This window comes from Diabrotica undecimpunctata, chromosome 3 (assembly GCF_040954645.1).
Source record: "Diabrotica undecimpunctata isolate CICGRU chromosome 3, icDiaUnde3, whole genome shotgun sequence".
NCBI lineage: Eukaryota > Metazoa > Arthropoda > Insecta > Coleoptera > Chrysomelidae > Diabrotica > Diabrotica undecimpunctata.
Genome location: NC_092805.1, coordinates 144418169 through 144438839, shown reverse-complemented (window position 1 = coordinate 144438839; position 20671 = coordinate 144418169). Strand labels below are relative to the sequence as shown.

General features: G+C 32.9%; 2 protein-coding genes across 2 annotated transcripts; both read left to right on the top strand.

Annotated features, from left to right (window-relative positions):
* Positions 1-9224: 9224 nt before the first annotated feature.
* Positions 9225-10520, top strand: LOC140436077 (uncharacterized). The gene has a single exon (XM_072524785.1). The coding sequence runs from the start codon at positions 9225-9227 to the stop codon at positions 10518-10520; it is 1296 nt and encodes a 431-aa protein (XP_072380886.1).
* A 55-nt stretch (positions 10521-10575) lies between these two features.
* On the top strand, positions 10576-11619 carry LOC140436076 (uncharacterized). Its single transcript, XM_072524784.1, has one exon. It carries the CDS (start codon positions 10576-10578, stop codon positions 11617-11619), a length of 1044 nt encoding a protein of 347 aa, XP_072380885.1.
* Positions 11620-20671: the final 9052 nt, after the last annotated feature.

Sequence of the window (20671 nt, the reverse complement as noted above, 5' to 3'; positions counted from 1 at the left end):
AAAATAAACTTGATATAGAAGTAGCTGCTGCCCTATTGCTTCTAATTAACGCTAAAATCAAGCTAGGATGTCACTTTTGCCGTTGATGTCAAACCAAAGATTGTATTTGATGCTTTTTAACCCTGGGTATGAGTCTGTGTTATATCTGACGGAGCTAGGTCTTAATCTAAACTTAGCCATCTCTTTATTCTGGTCTATAGACTGACAAATGCCCATATCCGCGTCCTGGGCCCGCCTTACTGAAATTATCCGGACAGCCGTCTTGCTGAAACCAAATATCGTTAAAGTTGATGGGAACTAATTGGACTGCTGGTACAGTTTGATTGTGAAACAAATCCAAATGTTTATTTTCCGTTAAATTTTCATCAATAAAAAATGGATTGACCCAAAATACCTGTCCAAACATTAAGTTTTTGGGATATTGTGTTAGTACTGAAATACTCAAGTGTTTATTATGCCGAGACCAATATCGTTCGATGGAAGGATTATGTTTCCGATATAACGCAAACGTCGATTCATCGGTAAACAAAACGTTCTTTAAAAAATATTCATTTTCGTTTTGTTTATCCATGAGTTCACAAAATTCCAATGCGTTTGAAATTGTCCTCGGCTAATACCTCTTAAGTAGTTGAAACTTTGAAACAACGGTAACCATTTTATTTCAACATATTCCTGACAGTCCTATCATTCATGCCAACTTCTTTAGCAATAGTTTTGCTTGAACAAAGATCACTCGTTTCAGCAACACTACAAACATCAATTTCCCTATTTTTTTTTCCAAACTTCGGATTTTCGACAGTTTTGTATACAACCAAAGGATTCAAATATTTTAATATTACGACTAATAGTTGATTGTGTCGGTATTGACCTATCTTCATAGGCACAAGTAAATAAATTTATAATGTCACGGTACGAGTTGGCCCCAAAATACCATTTTAAAATTTGTACTTTTTCTTCGTTTGTATACATGGTTAGAAACACTGCTTTAATTTCAGCTTATAGCATTATAATTAAAAGCAAAGGTATTTATTTGCTCGCTTATAGCATTATAATAAAAAGCAAAGGTATTTATTTGCTCGGCCAGTGATGTTCCTTGGGACTGTTGCCAAATCGGTAGATACCTTCTTCAAAAATTGGTAGATTTCGATATATCATAATATTACACCCTTTTAAATTTTAAATTACAAACAATATTTGGAATTAAAAATGTATTAAAGTATAAATTAACCAATTCAAATAATACCTAATGAACGCAAACAAAATTATTGTTAATAAAATATTATTATCTGCAAAAAACTACATATTTACAAAGATTCCAAACGGAGTTTCAGAAAAAATAGGTGGACGGAACAACACGTCGGCGTACTCGTGCCAAATACGCTGCTACAAATCGCGAAAGTGCAGTAATCCAGTCTGTAACAAACATATTAATTATAAAACATCGCGACGTTTTATTAAAATTTACGTTGGTTAATTGCAAAGCAGGGAATCTCAGTAATTGTATTAAAAACCATATGTTCCGTTAAAAAATTTCCAAATGTGTATTATGGTTCTATTATAGTTAAAATAATACATTCATAATACCAAAATGTGCCCTTGAAATTTCCATGAAGAAATTACTCTTTCGATTTTCTGTTTCAAAAACGCGTTTCTAAATCACTTACAGTAAAAAACTTTCAGCCCGAAAATGTCTGACTAATATCTAAACCAGCGAGAAGTTATAATTGGTTTGGTAGTGGTAAAAAATTCGCCCCCACGTGAAGTCGCATTAAACTATAGAATTGCTGCAATAAAACAAATTTAAGCGAAACGTCCAAAATGAGGGCCAAGAGTAAGATGAAACACTTAAATCAAGCTGCTTGAAAATGGTTTTTAAGGTGGTGTTGAAAAATGTACGTGAATTTGAGGCGAGCCCTGTGAGACTTATGACGTAAAAATTGGTGAGTGAATTTTTTCACATTCTTTTTCAAGGCTAGCTAAATTATGTTAAGGTATTTAGAGATGTAATTTAATTTATTATAAATTTAGTCATATTGGGAGGCTTCAAATTAATGGTGTAACTTACTAAATTGTTGTTATTCAAGTCGTGTCTTGGTTTCGACGGTTTTCAATCATAAAAAGTAATATATATATATATATATATATATATATATATATATATATATATATATATATATATATATATATATATACATATATATATATATATATATATATATATATATATATGTATGTATATATATATATATATTTCTGTTAAACCCATATTCATTTTTTTTTAAACTGGTCATTGCATCTTCGACATCTTCTCTATATGTCCATCTTGGCTTACTTCCATTTCTTTGTTTTTCGGAGTTCATTTTTCTATCTGTTTTGGCCATATTTTTTCAGGCATTATCTGCAGGTGTCCATAGCAGTTTAGTTTTTTGGCTTTGATAATTTTGATTAATTTTTATTTTTCTCCTAACGTCTACATTCCTCAACCTACTACGTCTAGTGAGCCGGTAACATCATCTCCAATAGTCCATTTCCATTGCCCTAATTTTTGATTTGTTTTTTTGATTTATTTAAAGTGCTACAAGAACTATTGTTACCGATTAAAAAGGAGGAGAGCTAATTGTTGCACATTAAAAGGGAAAAGCCAGAGATGGTGAAGCCAATATTAGGAATTTGTAAGATTTACGGTTGAATAAAATTTAAAATTAATTAATTATTATTTTAATAAGGTTAAATAAAGGGAATGTAACCAATACAAAAGAAAATATAAAATTTACTTGAAGTACTACAACGGAATAGGCTTAGCTCAAGAGAATGAGAGTAGTGCTCAGAGAGGAGGTTGGCACGTTTGCTTGCCTGTAGTAACCTAAGATAGTTAGATCAATCCTAAGATGATCTTGAGATGGGCGCCAGGGTAAATTTTGAATATCACACCAATTTGGGGTATATGTAATTATATATTAACTGAACAATAGAAGATGATAGGAAACAAATAAAAATCAGAAATGCTTTATACACTATATTCGAATCTCATGTACTATCCCAACCCTATACTTATATACATTAACCAATTATTAAAATATATCCCCAAAATATATATTTACAAAAAAGACAGTTACCTAGAACTATACCTAACCCCAAAATGTAATTATATACAAAAATTTGGTCTACCCAGTTCTCTAACAATGAGATATAATGATCTGGGATTACAGTTTAGGATAACTCACTTGGAGTAAATAGTACATAATTAAAATATTAGAAAACAATTAAATACTTATACAAGTTGCAAAAAGGGCAGTTTAAAAATCTGAGACTAGTCAGTTAAGACCCTAGAACAATACATACATCAATTTGATATATGAGGGTATATACAAATTACCATAAAATTGGATAATATATCCTGACCACCTATAAAGTGTAATGTAAAATATTAATAAATAGATAAATTTAAAGTAAATAAGGAATAACAAAATTAAAGCAATTGAAAGGATTCAAATAGTTGAGGGTACTAACCAGGGATTGTGCACAAATCTGTTTCGTAACCCACTTAGGCTGAAGGCCTAAGTATCCGAGGATATAATATGTAATATATAAAAAATTTAAATTTAAATTATTAACAGCTTTAACTAGAAAGTAAATGTCCTTAGTAACCCTTCTGCTGGGAAGGCAGTTCCCTAATCCGCTGTCCAGGGTCCAGGTAGTGGATGGGCTCTAGTAAAGATCAGCCTATGTTCTTCTGTCTGCCACGGACGGTAGACCAACCAGAAAATCAAATTATAATTCTTCCCAATTCCAAAATTAAAATATTCTTCTCCCAAAAAAAAAATACCAAGATAGGTCCAATGATTCAATGATTGAAGACGGCAGGCTATAAAAGAACAGAAAAAAAATCTTTTTATTCTGTCTTCATGTACTTATAGTTTTTGTTCACATGACAAAAACTGGAATATATTGGTCATTAAGTGACCTTGACTGAAATATTTAATATTTCCATGCTGGAATTTACTTATATATGTATATAAAAACAATAAGAATGATTTTTGGATAGGTCTAATAAGGTGAGAAGATTTAAATGATTAAGAACTGGCAAGTTTAAATGGAAGATGTACGTGTATTGAAAGTACTTACCAGAACCTCGGAGTGATTTTCCCATAAAACAAACGTAACTTTCTAAATAAGACGATACATTAACTAAATACTTCTTCAAACTCAAATTTCACATTTCCAAAAACCCATAAATAACTTAAAAATTATTCCATCTCCGTAAGTCCTGCCTGCCGTGAAAACTTAACTCATTACTTCTTGAAGTTCTGTTCGAAAATGAGCATGGCCACGATACACTCTGTGTGTATCGTGAGCATGGCCACTGGCCAGTATTCGTTGTCCCTTTAATGACAAGGAAATCGATTCTATTGTAAATCGATGTATAAAATTGTATTATAAATTGCCTACTTTTACGGCGGCGAATTAGTAGCTATGTAGGGATTCGGTTTCAGTATTTGAAAGATTTTGCTAACGTTCGAAGTGTTAGACTATTAACGATCGTATCGTTACACTATTCCACAATAGTCCCTGTAGCTGTCTGGTGGCTGATCTTGCTTGGCAATCCTAGAATGTATTTCTTTGTTACTCTCTGCTTTTGATGTTATTTGGACTCCCAAGTATTTAAAGGTTTAAGTTATATTTATAGTTTCCATTTCAATTTGTAGGCTTTCTGGGTATTCTCCTGCAACTTTGTACTTGGTTTTTAGTATATTATTGGTAAGGCCCTACTTGGTATAGTCCTCTTCCAGTTTTGTAAGCATATAGTCTATATTACTTTCATCTTCAACTAGAATGGCTTGATCATCAGCGAAATGTATCGTGTACAATGAGAGCGCATCATCCAGATATATTTTGAAGTGTAGGTACTATGCAGCAATCTTGATTAAGACCCTTACTAATAGAAATTTCCCTAGTTAATTCGTTTCCAGTCTTAATGTTTAATGTTATATTATTGTAAAACTGTAGTAGTGCTTTTATTTATTTATTTTTTTGGTTTATTTCTTATTTTTTTATCGCTACCCAGTGCATTGAAAGTGGTACACTATCGTATGCCTTTGTTAGATCTATAAAGATTACATGAGTTGAAAGGTTGTGGGCTAATATTTTCTCAATATCCTGCTTTAGAGAAAATATGCTTCTGTGCTATCTTTTTTTAATTTTATTTTTTGTTACTTTTTCATAAAGTCTTGAGAGTGAATTTTTGACACTTAGCTCTCTGTAGCTTGAACAATAACAATAGAAGTTTCGTTTAAAACAAGTTTAAATTAAGAAGCAAGCATAAACTTTGGGTAAATAGGGTCTTAACTATTAATATTTTTCTATCTCTCTGATAAAATTTTCTTTTCTATTTACGCGCAGATGACCAGCCACTTTTTGCTTGTCGTACTTGTACTCTCAAAATCGTAGTGCAAAATTACAGCTTAAGCGTCGCATCAACGGAGATAAATGATTTTTGAAATAATAGTAAGTTTTGCATGATGCCAGAATATTAAAGGATTTAGAATACATTTTCATTCTGATGTGCATTCTGTAACTAGAACGAGTTTATCCCTGACATAACGCCAAGAAATAATATAAAAAGTAATTTGAATTTTTATTTCTTTTGCGTAGAAATAGAATATTTAAGATTTATGATATTCTTTTTACTATAAAGCTTGTATAATATATATCTTAAAATGCTGAATTATCAGGAATTTTCATAAAAATTACAACCAAGATTATACAGGGTGTTTCAAAAAAAGGTAACCCCGTCTCTAGGGTAGGTAAAAAACTGAAAAATAATTGGGGTTTGATTAGTAAAAAATTTTTGTAACACCATCCGTTTCCAAGATACAGGGCGTTGAAAAAAAAATTTTACGCATTTTTTACGATTTTGCCGAAACTACTGGCAACATTGTAATGAAATTTGTTTGTTTTGGAAGCTGATACATCCCATGAATTTGTTTTTATATCTGATTCTCATAGAGGGCGCTAGTTACACGGATCGTACTAAGTATTAGTCAATATAACTTTTTTAATAGTATAATTATTAATCAAAATTTCAAGTAAACTTAAACATCATTCAATTTTACTCGAAAAAAGTACTCTTGGTAAAACTCGATACTGCGTACCGTTTTCGGAATATTTTGATTTGAAAATTATGAAGTAATAATTGATGCTGGTAGTAATGATAAAGTTCTAATAGCTATACCTCTATTTTCTCCAAGTGTGCCATGGAAATCTGACATTTATTGATTGTTATGACGATAAATCAACAATAATTAGAGTTTTAAAACCTTGGTATTTGTAAAATCAAATCAAAATGTATTCAAATGTTGAATACACTGACATGTTATTAACCTTAGGCGAATGTTTAGGATGTTCTAGTGCAGCTGTGACACGTTATGCAGAAAAGTTTCCTAGAAGAAACTTATCAAGTAAAAAAACATTTAGAGCCGGTGAACGACGTTGTCGGGAAACTGGGAATGTGAGACCAAATAAAATTAATTCTGGTAGACCAAGAACAACAAGAACAATTAATAAAGAAAATAATATTTTAAATTTACTTGATTAAGATCCAACAGTTAGCGTTAGGAATATAGCAAGACAAACAAATACTTCTTCAAGTACTTGGCGGATACTGAAAGAACAGCAATTACATCCTTATCATTACAGACAAGTCCAAGAGCTCTTGCCAGATGATCTACCGGTTAGAGTGAATTTTTGTGAAACATTGCAACAAAGGACAGCCACAATCCAAATTTTTAAAAATGCATTCTTTTTACGGACGAGGCCACCTTTACGCGACAAGGTATATTTAACTCCCATAATGCACACTACTGGTGTGATGAGAATCCACGAGTCAAAAGGGTATCACATTACCAACACTCATTTAATGTTAATGTTTGGGCAGCAACTTTAGGTAACAAATTAATAGGTTATCATATTCTACCTGGAAATTTAAATGGTAATATGCATCTTGATTTTTTAAACAATTCCTTATTCGAGATATTAGACGATTTAACGCTAAACGAGCGAAGTTCTTTATTTTTTATGCACGATGGAGCTCCACCATACTTTGATAGAAGGAGTCGTAATTGGTTGAGTAATCATTTTCCAAATCGATGGATTGGTAGAGGTGCAGAAGCTCCGATTCATTGACCTCGTCGGTCATGCGATTTTAACCCTTTCGACTACGCAGTTTGGTCGTATATTAAGGAAAAAGTCTATGCTACAGAGGTAAATTCACGCCAAGAATTGGAAGAAAGAATTCAACGTCAATTTAATGACATCATAGTTGATCCTATACCGTTTAGAAGGTTAATGGAATCTAGAAAAAAGAATAGACTTGTGTATTCGCGAAAACGAAGGGCATTTTGAACACTTACTGTAATTGAATTTTATTTTATGTTCTTAGTCATTAATTTAATTCTCTTCTTGTGAATTTTGTTTAATTACTAACTATTTTATACCAGCATCATTAACACCAGCAGTGTAAAATTGAATGATGTTTAAGTTTACTTGAAATTTTGATTATTAATTATACTCTTAAAAAAGTTATATTGACTAATACTTAGTACGATCCGTGTAACTAGCGCCCTCTATGCGAAGCAGATATAAAAATAAATTCATGGGATGTATCAGCTTCCAAAACATATTCGTATAAAATTTCATTACAATGTTGCCAGTAGTTTCGGCAAAATCGTAAAAAATGCGTAAAATTGTTTTTTCTTCAACGCCCTGTATCTTGACAACGGATGGCGTTACAAAAATTTTTTACTAAGCAAACCCCAATTATTTTTCAGTTTTTTACCTACCCTAGAGACGGGGTTACCTTTTTTTGAAACACCCTGTATAGTACATTTTACGAATTTACGACTATTTTGGATTACTGGCGAAAGCTTTGACTTAAGCGGTCCGTTGTTCTAAAAAAGTACACAAACAACACAAAAATACGGTTTTAAGTGATAATGTATTTTATATTTAAGACAATAACAAATTATAATATTATAATAAAGTTGTAGTGGTAAGAATTTATTGATAACATATTACCAATTATAATACCAATAATACCAATAATACTCTAAATTTTTCATAATGGAAAAATGGAATCATATTACCTTACAGTGTAATCAAGACTGTCGTCTTGATTAAATCAAATAGATCCATACTCATAATCACTGTCGTCGGTATCTTAATTTGTATTGTAAATGATGACTGGGTTAATTTCCTGGTTGGGTTTTTTAATGCATCCAACATTATTCTATTACCTTTTCACACTTTCTCACACTTTTTCCCAAATTGGAGGGGTAGCAGTATTCAACGCTTCTTGCCATGTTTCTAAAAATGCTGAGTCACTGACACTGACATGACAATTATAAGGGAATAGTATTAGCACATTATGTTCATAGCTAATCATAAACTTGTAATAAAATTATAAACATTTTTGATTATTCATTCCTTTTGGCCAATTATAGTAATTGCAACTTAAAAGAATCCTAAGGAAATTAAATATTTTTATTCGTTATCCATTCTTTTATTTTATGTACTGTCCAGGAATTGTTGGTTGCTTATTTAAAAATTCCAAATGGTATGGGGCAATATCCAAAACTATAACAGATTTTTTATGTAAACTTGGAAGCAGTTTTTCTTTTAACCATTTCACAATCATCTCCGTATTAATGTTATCGTGATAATTAGTCAATTTTGATTCAGACCTCTACCATTCCTGCACAATATGAAAGAACGACTATGGAGAAATATGATTTTGCTTTATTATACTTTGTCTATTAAGTGAAAACATAACGTGGGTCATCTTTGTTAGATATCTCGCTAGTTTTGTAATACCCACTATAACTTTTTTCAGTACTTTTTCGACTCATCTCTGTTTATTGTCTTTTTCCTATTCCTACTCTTTGTTTTCTTACATCGGTTTTAACCTCTTCTGGATTTCCTCATCTGAGCTTTCCATTCTTTCCTTCTGTTAGTATTATTTTGCTCATCACGCAGTTTTCAAAAAACAACTTGTTAATTCGTCTCTTGTTTCCAAAATTCGTGTTGTCTTCGACGCCAGTCTACGTGACGTTCGAGGTGTGTCTCTCAATGATACTTTATATACAGGTCCTAAGCTTCAAAAGGACATCTCTTCGCTTTTACTTAATTTTCGATATTTTCGTTACTGCTTCACGTGCGATATAAAGCAAATGTATCGACAAATTAACGTAAACAGAGAATTTTGGAATTATCAAAGAATTCTCTGGAGGTCGGATTCTTCTAAACCTCTCCAAGAATACTTTTTATGTACTGTTACGTACGGTGTTTCTTCTTCACCTTATCTCGCATTAAAAACCTTACAAGAGTTAGCTGAGTCGGCAGAGTCTCGTTTCCCTAATGCTTCACAAGCTTTAACGCGACATTTTTATATTGACGACGGTCTATTAGGAAGTGATTCTCTGTCATCTACCCGCTCTCTACAGTTAGAGCTCATTCAACTTTTAAAGCTCGGGGGTTTTGAGCTAGGCAAATGGGCCAGCAACCATCCCAGTCTACTCCAAGATTTTGGCTCCGATATTCTGACATCTTGTTCGTTTGATAAAGAGGAACCTTCCGTTATTAAGGTGCTAGGCCTGAAATGGGACCCGTCGACTGACGTCTTTTCTTATTCTTACTGTCCCCTTGACAAAACTTGTACAAAGCGGGCTATTCTTTCGGAAATTAGTCGTATTTTTGATCCTCTTGGTTTCATCTCCCCGTGTCTTTTAAGGGCCAAACGTCTGCTACAACAGTTGTGGCAATCCAATGTATCTTGGGATGATGAACCACCTGAACAAATACAACAGGTATGGCATCAGTTTAAAACCGAGTTACCTGACCTTGCAAACATTCAAATCCCTAGACACTTCGGCTTTAATAAATCTTCTAAAGTTGAGATTCATGGATTCTGCGATGCTTCAGAGTTAGGATACGCCAGCGTTGTATATTTCCGATTTAGTACTTCTGATAAATTTGAAACTGTACTTGTGTGTGCTAAATGTCGAGTTTCTCCTCTGAAGACACAATCCATTGCAAGATTGGAACTGTTGGCAGCTGTATTGCTGGCGGATCTAGTCGCCTTCATTAAAGAGTCGTTTAAGCATATCTTTTCTTTTTCCGATATTCATGTTTGGTCGGATTCCACGATTGCTCTTACTTGGGTTAATTCTTCTCCGCATAAATGGAAAACCTTTATTGCCAATCGAGTAAGACACATACAAGAACTTATACCATGTTCTTCTTGGCATTATGTGCCATCTAACCAAAACCCTGCTGATTGTGCTAGTCGTGGTTTGACACCGGCACAACTACTACAATTTTCACTCTGGTGGCGTGGTCCTGATTTTCTTTCGAAGTCAAGGGAGTGTTGGCCCTCTCAACTTAATTTTCACTCCTCCCACTTCCACGGAAATGTTAGAAGAAAAATTGCCCACTGTATTATCATTGATACCGGTCATTTCGGATAATATCATCTCTACTTTACTTTCAAAATTTTCATCCCTGATAAAAATTCAGAAAGTCATGGTTTACGTCTTAAAATTCGTGGCTAAACTTCAAAGAAAAAACAATGCTGCATCTTTCGATTCCCTGAACAGTCATTTAGAGATGGAATCTGCGTTACGATACATTGTTAAGCACGTACAAGCTGACGTTTTTTCGGATATTTTCCTCAAAATTCAACAAAATTCGCTGTTACCCAAACCTTTTCGTAAACTCGCACCCTTTATTGATGAATATGGTCTTTTGAGAGTAGGAGGTCGATTACAAAAGTCTCGGTTGTCTTTTGATGTAAAACATCCATTGCTATTACCCAAAACTCATCGTCTCACCGATTTAATCATCGAATGGACTCATCAAACGCATCTGCACCCTGGTTTAAAGGCTATGCATTATTTATTGCTTCAACGTTTTTGGATTCTGTCTCCGAAAAGTGCCATTCATAGCTGTTTGTCGAAGTGCATTCGTTGTTTTAGATGCCGACCTAAATCTTACAACCCCTTTATGGCAAACTTGCCAACTGTCCGAGTTACTCCGTTACGTGCTTTCCTGTCTGTTTGTGTGGATTTTGCAGGACCATTCTCGTTATTAATGTCCAAACATAGAGGTGCAAAAACATATAAAGGATATGTTTGTGTATTCGTGTGTACGAGTACAAAGGCCATTCATCTGGAAGTAACTTCAAATCTTAGTTCTGAGTCCTTTTTGGCTGCCTTTCGTAGATTTGTATCTCGACGCGGTAAGTGCCTAACCATTAGGAGTGATCAAGGTACCAATTTTAAGGGAGCCAGCAACGAAATCATTAAACTAGCTCAATCTGCTGCTGAGACTCTTTCTATTACCTGCGATTTTAATCCACCCGGTGCCCCTCATTTTAATGGGTTAGCCGAGGCTGGGGTCAAATCATTCAAGAACCATATGTATCGTGTTTTGGGTACACAAATTTTGACTTATGAAGAGTTCTATACTCTTATGACTCAAATCGAGGCAGTTCTTAACTCCCGTCCTTTGTGTGCAGCAAGCTCTGACCCTAATAACTTGCAGGCACTGACTCCTGGTCATTTTTAAGTTTTTGAACCCTTAGTGGATTCAATTCCCGATCCAGATCTAAGCGCTTTAAAGATTAACCGTCTGAATCGTTGGCAGTTAATCCAAAGGATAAGAGGGGACTTTTGGAAAAGATGGTCTAAAGAGTATATTCATTCTCTTCAAGAGCGATCTAAATGGCATAGTCCAACCCCATCTCTCATTAAAGGTTCTCTAGTCCTCATAAAAAATGAACAACAGCCTCCTCTTCGCTGGCAATTGGCCAGAATCATTGAGTTGCATTACGGCACCGACGGTATTGTACGCGTTGTTAGTCCGAAGACAGCTTCAGATGGCATCCTACAACGTCCGGTGGTCAAGATCTGTCCACTACCTATTTGTTAACAACTATATTTCTCTTCATTTCTATTGTTATTATAGTAATAGTTAAGTGTTTGTTTTTTATCCTTATCATTGTAGTTGTTTTTAAAAACATTCGTTTTGGGGCGGAGAATGTTTGGAAAAGTATCAAGACTGATTTAAATATTTTATTTTTAATATTCAGAATATGACCTTATTTAGTTTTAAATCTTTTATTCAATCATAGTATATTAGCTAAGTATAATATGGCTTTAGTTCATCCTTTAAATTCTCAAATTGGCTGATTAATTATTGTCAAGTTCTGAGAATTCACTTGTCTGAAAACAACATGTTTTTGGGAAACATTAATCAACCCAAACACTTCAGAGTTCTTAAGGAAACGTACCCATTCTTTGTGTAGAAAATTTAAAATGCCACTTTAAGCTTAATTTACGGCTATTCACGGAGGTCCTAAGAACAGAAGAACCACCCCAATGGATTCGCGTACATACATTTTTTGTTTCGTATGATCGGCCACTCTACAACAACCTCTCATCGTGTACAGAAGCAAGCAAACCTGCATCGAGTGTGCATCCCGTTTCTACCCTCAGATCTTAGACTCCGAGCGAGGCCCAACTACAGACAAAAGGTAAGTGAATCTCATATAGAATTGACAATAAGATATTAAATCTGCCAATTGTTATTTGAATTGCATTTTATTTTACATATCTATTTACGAACATTTGCTATTTTTCGCTAATTTACTTACAAACAAATTATTTCATTTTTTTCGTTATTATTATTTATCGATTATCATTTAACCAGCGACCTCATTAAGTTTTCTACAAAACAGTCATACATAACTGAAGGTTAAACAATCGTGTTTTAATCCTGATCCTGATTTTCGTATTCCTGAAAATTAACTTAGATTTAATCATTATGTTTAGGGCTCCTACAGTTTTACTACTTCTTTAGTAACTCTTTTGCCTATTTCAGCATCTTCTTCGGCTCTATTTGTAATCATCATCCCAAGGTTTTCGAATTGATCCATATTTTAAAACAATATTCTCTACTTCCGCTACTTATTTTCAGATTATCTTTAGACTCCATTTTCTTTGCTTTTATTTCAAATTATTTTGCTTCATTTTCGTTTATACATAGTGCAAACTTTTTTAAGAGAGACGAGAGCATACAGTTATCTTAGACGTGGAGACCTCTCATAGAGAAAATATCGTTCGCTTCACCTGCCAATCAAAATCCTACTGTCCGAAATGTATGCGCCAACTCCCACGTCAATCCCCGCGTTACTTACCCTGCTGACCCCCACGCCAACCAACACCCAAACCACTTCACCGTTGACGGTATACTCGGCGCACTGATAATCCACGCGGTTTAACCCAGAAGATTGTTTAGTTTAATATTAATTCTTAGCTCTAGGTTTAATTATATATATTGTTGTGATCTGCTTTATGATGTTTTATTATTAATTAACACTAATTTAATTAATCCAATTATTTAATTAATTAATTCACTAATTTATGCAGAGTCATACAAATCAATTACTATTAAAAATTCTCAGGGTGCCTTTTTAATTTTACTTTAATCAGTTTACTTTATATATCTCTTCTAGTGGGTTCAGTATCTCCTAGTTGCTCATAATCGGGATAGAACAGGAAACGGAACTAACATTAAAACAACATAAATATGCACACAAATTATTATTTATTTTCAATAAGTAATACGATGAATATTAATAAATAACTTTTGTGGGCAATTATCTTTCCCAACAAACTCCTAGACTCTAAATTTAATTTTAATTACAAACTATCTATTGATCTATTTTATAATAATATCTACTAAAAAAAATGATCATATAAAAATATAATTTATTCACAAAAAAAATAACTCTTTGAAACTTGGAATCTTAGTTCGTATGCTTATATTTGATTTTATCTTTAGAATATCTTAAAATTTTCTTTCATTCAAATTATTTGACTGACCTTTATTTTTTACACCAATGATGTCTCCTCTCGATCAAACCACAGTTCCTTCCTTGATTGATTATGTCCGGCTACCATCAAATCTTTCCCGTTCTCAGCATCGATCCAAACCGCATACCAGCAAACTACTCCTCCGAAAACACAAGCCCAAGCCTCTTTTGACCGGTACTCTTTATTCACAAATTCTCCTTTCTTTCTCAATTATATCTCGTGGACTATGCAGACTCAAAAGAGGTATTAATCTTCTCGATTTTGATCTGCTCTCAGCTTCCACCTTTTTCACTAACAAACGAATATACCGCATACCAGCAAACTACTCCTCCGAAAACACAAGCCCAAGCCTCTTTTGACCGGTACTCTTTATTCACAAATTCTCCTTTCTTTCTCAATTATATCTCGTGGACTATGCAGACTCAAAAGAGGTATTAATCTTCTCGATTTTGATCTGCTCTCAGCTTCCACCTTTTTCACTAACAAACGAAAACACTGGTACTCAGATTGACTACACGAATACACGTCTTCTCTTCTGGTCTGCCGGTAACATAATAATCCTTTCAATCTCTCCCAGACAACCTTCTCAACTCTCTCATTCCCACCATTCCTTTTTAACCAATCATAAGCATTCATCTTTCCCACTTATTTTCGATTTAGAAAATTTCCAACATGATATTTAAAACAAATAAACTACTTTCACTCAAATTACTTTTCAGAAACCATTAACAATTTTGCCTTTTTCAACAGAAATAAGTTTCCAAATTCTTGTTATCTTATATCTAAATCTAATTCTTATTTACTTTCGAAAAATGCCCACCGCAAAATACAATTACAAGTTTATTCCTAAATCTATAATTATACGGGTTCCATTGTCTTTTCACTATTCACTCAGTCTTTCACGGAAAAACTCGTCAGGGTCCCGTCACGGAACAATGTTTTCTCTTATTCTAACTATTACAAATAAGTACAGGGTTGTATTTTAACTTATATGCCCGCGGTATATTAAAATAATAAAAAAACTCTTTATTCTATTTCTGATCGATAAACTGATCCATAACAATATATAGACTATATTATGTACTAGACTTCAGTTGGAGTTTTGTACACATCTGTAGTTGAGCTCTACAAAACAGATTTGTTTTACTAAAGACATAAAGAAATCTCTTTCTATAATTAAATATTCGTCGCTTTTTTTAAACAAATATTCATTAGTAGATGATTGTTTGGTTGCTATCCGATACAATTCGAGTGAGTTTAAGCTGTATGAGTTGCATTATGTAGTACTATACGCTACTGAAAACCGAATACGTTACAAGTAATTCGATCTGCTTGAAAAGTTTGTTGAATAATCGACGAATGTATTTAGTTTGTCTGTTTTTTACAATACAAGCCTCATGTGGAAAATTGTCTGTATAATGTATGTGAATATATTATTCGGCAAAATCGAATACTATAAAAACGGGGCAATTATAGTGTTAATTAAAACAAAATCTCGATAAGAGTCGTTTTAGTTTACAAGTATATATAATTTATACCACCTTATGAAAAACTATACTGCAGTGATTCGTAGTTACTACTAGTATAACGATTTTTAGTTTCCAAGTTTCTAGATGAAAGGAGGAAAGCTGGAAAAGTAAATGTTTGACTTATCTAGTCACGTCTGAGAAGCATCGGCTAGGCTGATCGCCCGCATCTGCACAGGATTATTGCAAAATTGTAAGGAAGTTGAAATGTATCAGGGAAATGTTAAGAAGCGACGTTCTGTGATTTTTGAAAGGAATATTTATATAAAATTGGAATTTTGTTTTACTGCATAGAGCTTAGGATTTTAAATTTCTTTACTATTTTATGGTTAAATAATTTTACATTGTTCAACCATATTTATTTTAACCTAGAAAGGCATATTTCACATATAGAATTATAAAAAAAAGTGTATACCAAATACACGTTATTAGTGAAAACACCAAAAGTGTGTTTACAAATGTACGGAGATAATAGCATCACAATTAAGGTGTAAATTAGGAAAACGAAACTAAATATCTGCAACATTTCTTAATATATGCATTGACATAAGAGACGAGACTGGGGTAAGATAATACAAACATAAAAATCTATCCGACGAGGAGTGCGACAAGGCTGCGGCTTATCACCGCTATTATTTAATCTGTATTCGGAATCTATATTCCGAAAAGCATTAGACGAGGTTCAAGGTGGAATCAAGATTAACGGAACCAGCATAGACAACATCAGGTACGGTGATGATACCATCCTACTAGCAAGCTACGCATTCTTCTTCTTCTTCTTCTTCGTCTAGCCATTCACGTCCACATCTGAACATAAGCCTCTTCAAGTCTTCCTTTCCATTGTTTTTTATTGTACGCTACTTGTAGCCAATTTTTCCCGGCAGTCCTTTTCAGATCATCTGTACATCTCATAGGAGGTCTGCCTCTGGGTCTTTTGTGTTGGTATGGTCTCCAGGTTAAAATTGATCTGTGCCATTTGTTTAGATCGCTCCTAGCTACATGTTCAGCGTATTCCCATTTCAACTTTAATGATTTTTGCACCACATCGGTGACTTTGGTTTTCTGTCTTATCCATGTGTTTGTTTTCTTGTCCTTAAGTGATATACCTAGCATTTCTCTTTCCATCGCGTGTTGAGTGACTCATATAGTCATTCATATTCAAAGAATATGAATAAGTATATTCATATTCTTTTTTGTGATTGTCCATGTTTGTGCCGCATAAGTTAATATCGGAATAATGCATGCATCAAAAACTTTAGATCTAAGATGTAATTGAATTTGTTGATTTCGGAGTATATAGTTCAGTTTACCGAATGCTGCCCAAGCTAACTTTCTTCTTCTTTTTATTTCTTATTGTCACGGTGTCTTCGGAGTGCATGACTTTTGTTTTGTTTAAATTCATTTTCAGTCCTATTTTAGAAGATTCGGTATGTAGTTCTAAAAGCATGGTTTGCATTTCTTGTAGGTAAGTAGCTATCAGGATTATGTCATTTGCAAATCGTAGATTACTGAGGTAGCGGCCATTGATGTTTATTCCCTTATATTTCCAATTTAGGTTTTTAAAAACGTCCTCCAAAACTAAGGTGAACAGTTTGGGTGATAAAGTATCTCCCTGTTTGACTCCCCTGTTTAATGGTACAGGGTTCGTGTGTTCATTTTCATTTAGGTAGTATGTAGCTGTAGCTTGGTTCATAGTTTCTTTTATTAAGTTCATATATCTGCTGTCTATTCTACAATTTTGCATTGTGTTTATTACGGCCGTGTGTTCTATGGTATCGAAAGCTTTTTGGTAGTCTAAAAATGCTAGGAAAACTGGAAACTTGTATTCGTTACATTTTTCTATTAATATTTTTGTGGTTAACAGGTGATCGGAAGTTGAATAGCCTTTTCTAAAACCTGCCTGTTCATATGGTTGGTATTCGTCTAATTTCCTTGTTAGTCGAGAACGCATAAGAACTACAAAATATAATAAATGCGGTAGTTCGTCATAGCGAAATGTTCGGTTTACATCTAAATGTTTCCAAAACTAAAATTCTAGTATTTTCAAAGATACCAACAAACGTAGATTTGAATGCCGAGGGACAAATAATAGAACAGGTAACTTCCATAATCTCAAATTGACTACATATTGATTAGAAACAGATAGAAGACATGTTTTACAAACGTAAAAACTAGACCAAAAGCTAAATGTGGATCCGATCATAAATTGTTATGAGCTTGCTTCAGGATGAAGCTAAAAAGAACAATGCCGCACCAAAATTAAAACAGGCTGGAGATTTCAAATGCGAAAACATTTAGAGATGTATTAAAGGAAACTAGTATGTTAAACACACAAGACAACCCAGAAGAAATGTGGAAATGTTTTAGAAATACCATAGAAACCTCTGTAGAAAGAACCAGAACCGAAAAAAAGATCATCAAGAGAAAACACTGGATGACAGACAGAACACTGCAACTCATATATCAAAACGACAGCAAGAAAAACGAATTAGCAAGGTTAAATTGAGAAATAAAAACAGCATGTAGGGTTGAAAAAAATAAACATATAAATAAAGAATGCGAAGCTTTATTTTTGTTGCTTTAGCATTATAATCCTGAAAGGGTATTTACCTGTCTGACTATGTCCTATTCAGACCCATTTTGTAACCTGCCCTCATACTGTTTCATATTTATAATTTTTTAGGTCATTATTTACGTCATCCAACCATCTCGTTCTGGGTCTTCATTTCCTCGTCTTGTCATCGACTTTTATTTTAATTTGTTTTTTGTTGATTCTTGTCTCCTATTTTCTTGTCTCTGGACATGTCCTAGCCGTAACTGACTTATAACAAATCTTACAATATTGTGTGTTGTTGAAAAAGCACGACTTCCAAAAATTCAAACGTACATATTGATAGAAGAAAAAAAAAAGACCAAACTAGCTTCATTGTTCTTCATTGTTCTCTTAGACTAGGCGGGATCTGTAGAAATTCAGACCATAATGGACTTTTTCCATAGGAAGCTATTTTTTTGCTGGAATCCCTTCAGGATGTGCCCAATATCGATAATCACGATATGCGCCAGTCGCAAACCCTGTGCTAAATTTTTTATTTAACAAAATCTGAAAAAAATTGATCTGAAAAGAAAAATTTTTCATTTTTTTGCTAATATTTTCGTTTATAATTCGGAAAATATTGATCCTAGAGAAAAAATTATAAAAAGTTAAAAGTTTCATTATTAAATTTTACACAATATTTTGTTAGCTAAAAATTGAAAATTTAATGTTTATTGTTGAAAAAATACCAATAATTGAAAAAAAAAGTACAAAAAATGAAGTTAATCCTTTAAATGTTTTCGACTTTCTAAACTTGACTTACAAGCTCCATATTCCGCCTAGAAAAACCTTTTAATATGTTTAAAACGTGTGCTAAATTTTGTTAAGATCAGTCGGATAGGTTTTTGCATAATAATTTTGCAATTCAGCCTACTGGAAAAAAATCGCAAATTTTCAAATCTCTAGTAAGCAATAAATAAGGCTCTCAAATAGTTGCAAATTTTTTTACATATAGAGGAAGGTTGAAACTTTCAAACGTTTTTTGTAAAATTAAAATTGGTTCACTAGGAGAGCCTAGAAATTTTTTTAAAATTTTAAAAATTTTTTAGGCTTATAAACAAATTGAATAACTTTACGAGCTTTAAACGTTACAATTTCAAAATTTATACACTTAAAGACCATTAAAAGACGCTTCTTTAAGAAAAAAAACGATACATTCGGCTTACTGGTTGCCGAGATATTGAAGGTCAAGGTCAGACCTAAAGATTCTTGTCCTTCCAAAAAAGAAAAATACTTTAAAAAAAATTATTGAAGATTGAGTCAAAATAAAGTTTATTTATGAAAAAAAAATTTTTTTTCGTTCGCCTTTGTTTTAACAATTTAAATTATTTATTAACAATTTATAAATACATATTTGTTTACTAAAAGTAACAATTTACTTCAATGTATAAATTGCAAGCTCAAAAACAATGCATGAAGAAAAAATGCAATTACTTGTTTAACATACAATTGTTTATTGCAAATTTCCCAATTTTGCAATTAAAAATGGTACTTAAAAATATGATATTTGAAATCCTTGTCGTCCGAGACATCGATTAAAAAAAAAGAGCAAAATTGGTTAACAAGAAGCCAAGATAATGAAATTTTTAGCGCGCGCTATGATTTTGAACTCACCGATTCACATTTCGAGTGAATGTCCCCCACCACCACCTCTCATGCATTCCAAGCGACATTTTACGCGAAATCGGTTTTTTATTTGTCTTTTTTATGGATGTTGCCATAAAGCGTATTACGTAAAACTTTTCATATAAAAAGTACTTGACAAGACGAGGGTATTTGTTTAGAAACGAGCCCTCTATCACTTATAGTTACACGGCAAATATATGCCAACTTTGACCTTCAATATCTCGGCAACCAGTAAGCCGAATGTATTTTTTTTTGAAGAAGCGTCTTTTAATGTTCGTTAAGTGTATAAATTTTGAAATTGATATGTTTAAAGCTCGTAAAGTTATTCAATTTGTTTATAAGCCTAATATATATAAAAAAATGTTTAAAACTTTAAAAAATTTTCTAGGCTCTCCTAGGGAACCGATTTGAATTTTACGAAAAGCGTTTAAAAGTTTGAGCCTTCTTTTATGTGTAAAAAAATTTGCAACTATCTGAGGGCCTTATTTAGGGCTTACTACAAATTTGAAAATTTGCGATTTTTTTCCAGTAGGCTGGGTTGCAAAATTATTATGCAATTCCTATCCGACCGATCTTAACAAAATTTAGCACACATTTTAAACATATTAAAAGGTTTTTCTAGGCGGAATATGGAGCTCGTAAGTCAAGTTTAGAAAGTCGAAAACATTTAAAGGATTAACTTCATTTTTTGTACTTTTTTTTCCAATTCTTGCTATTTTTTCAACAATAAACATTAAATTTTCAATTTTCAGCTAACGAAATATTGTGTAAAATTGAATAGCTAAACTTTTAACTTCCTATAATTTTTTCTCTAGGATCAATATTTTCCGAATTATAAACGAAAATAGCAGCAAAAAAATGAGAAATTTTCAATTGTTTTCAGATTTTGTTAAATAAAAAATTTAGCACAGGGTTTGCGACTGGCGCATATCGTGATTATCGATATTGGGCACATCCTGAAGGGATTCCAGCAAAAAAATAGCTTCCTATGGAAAATG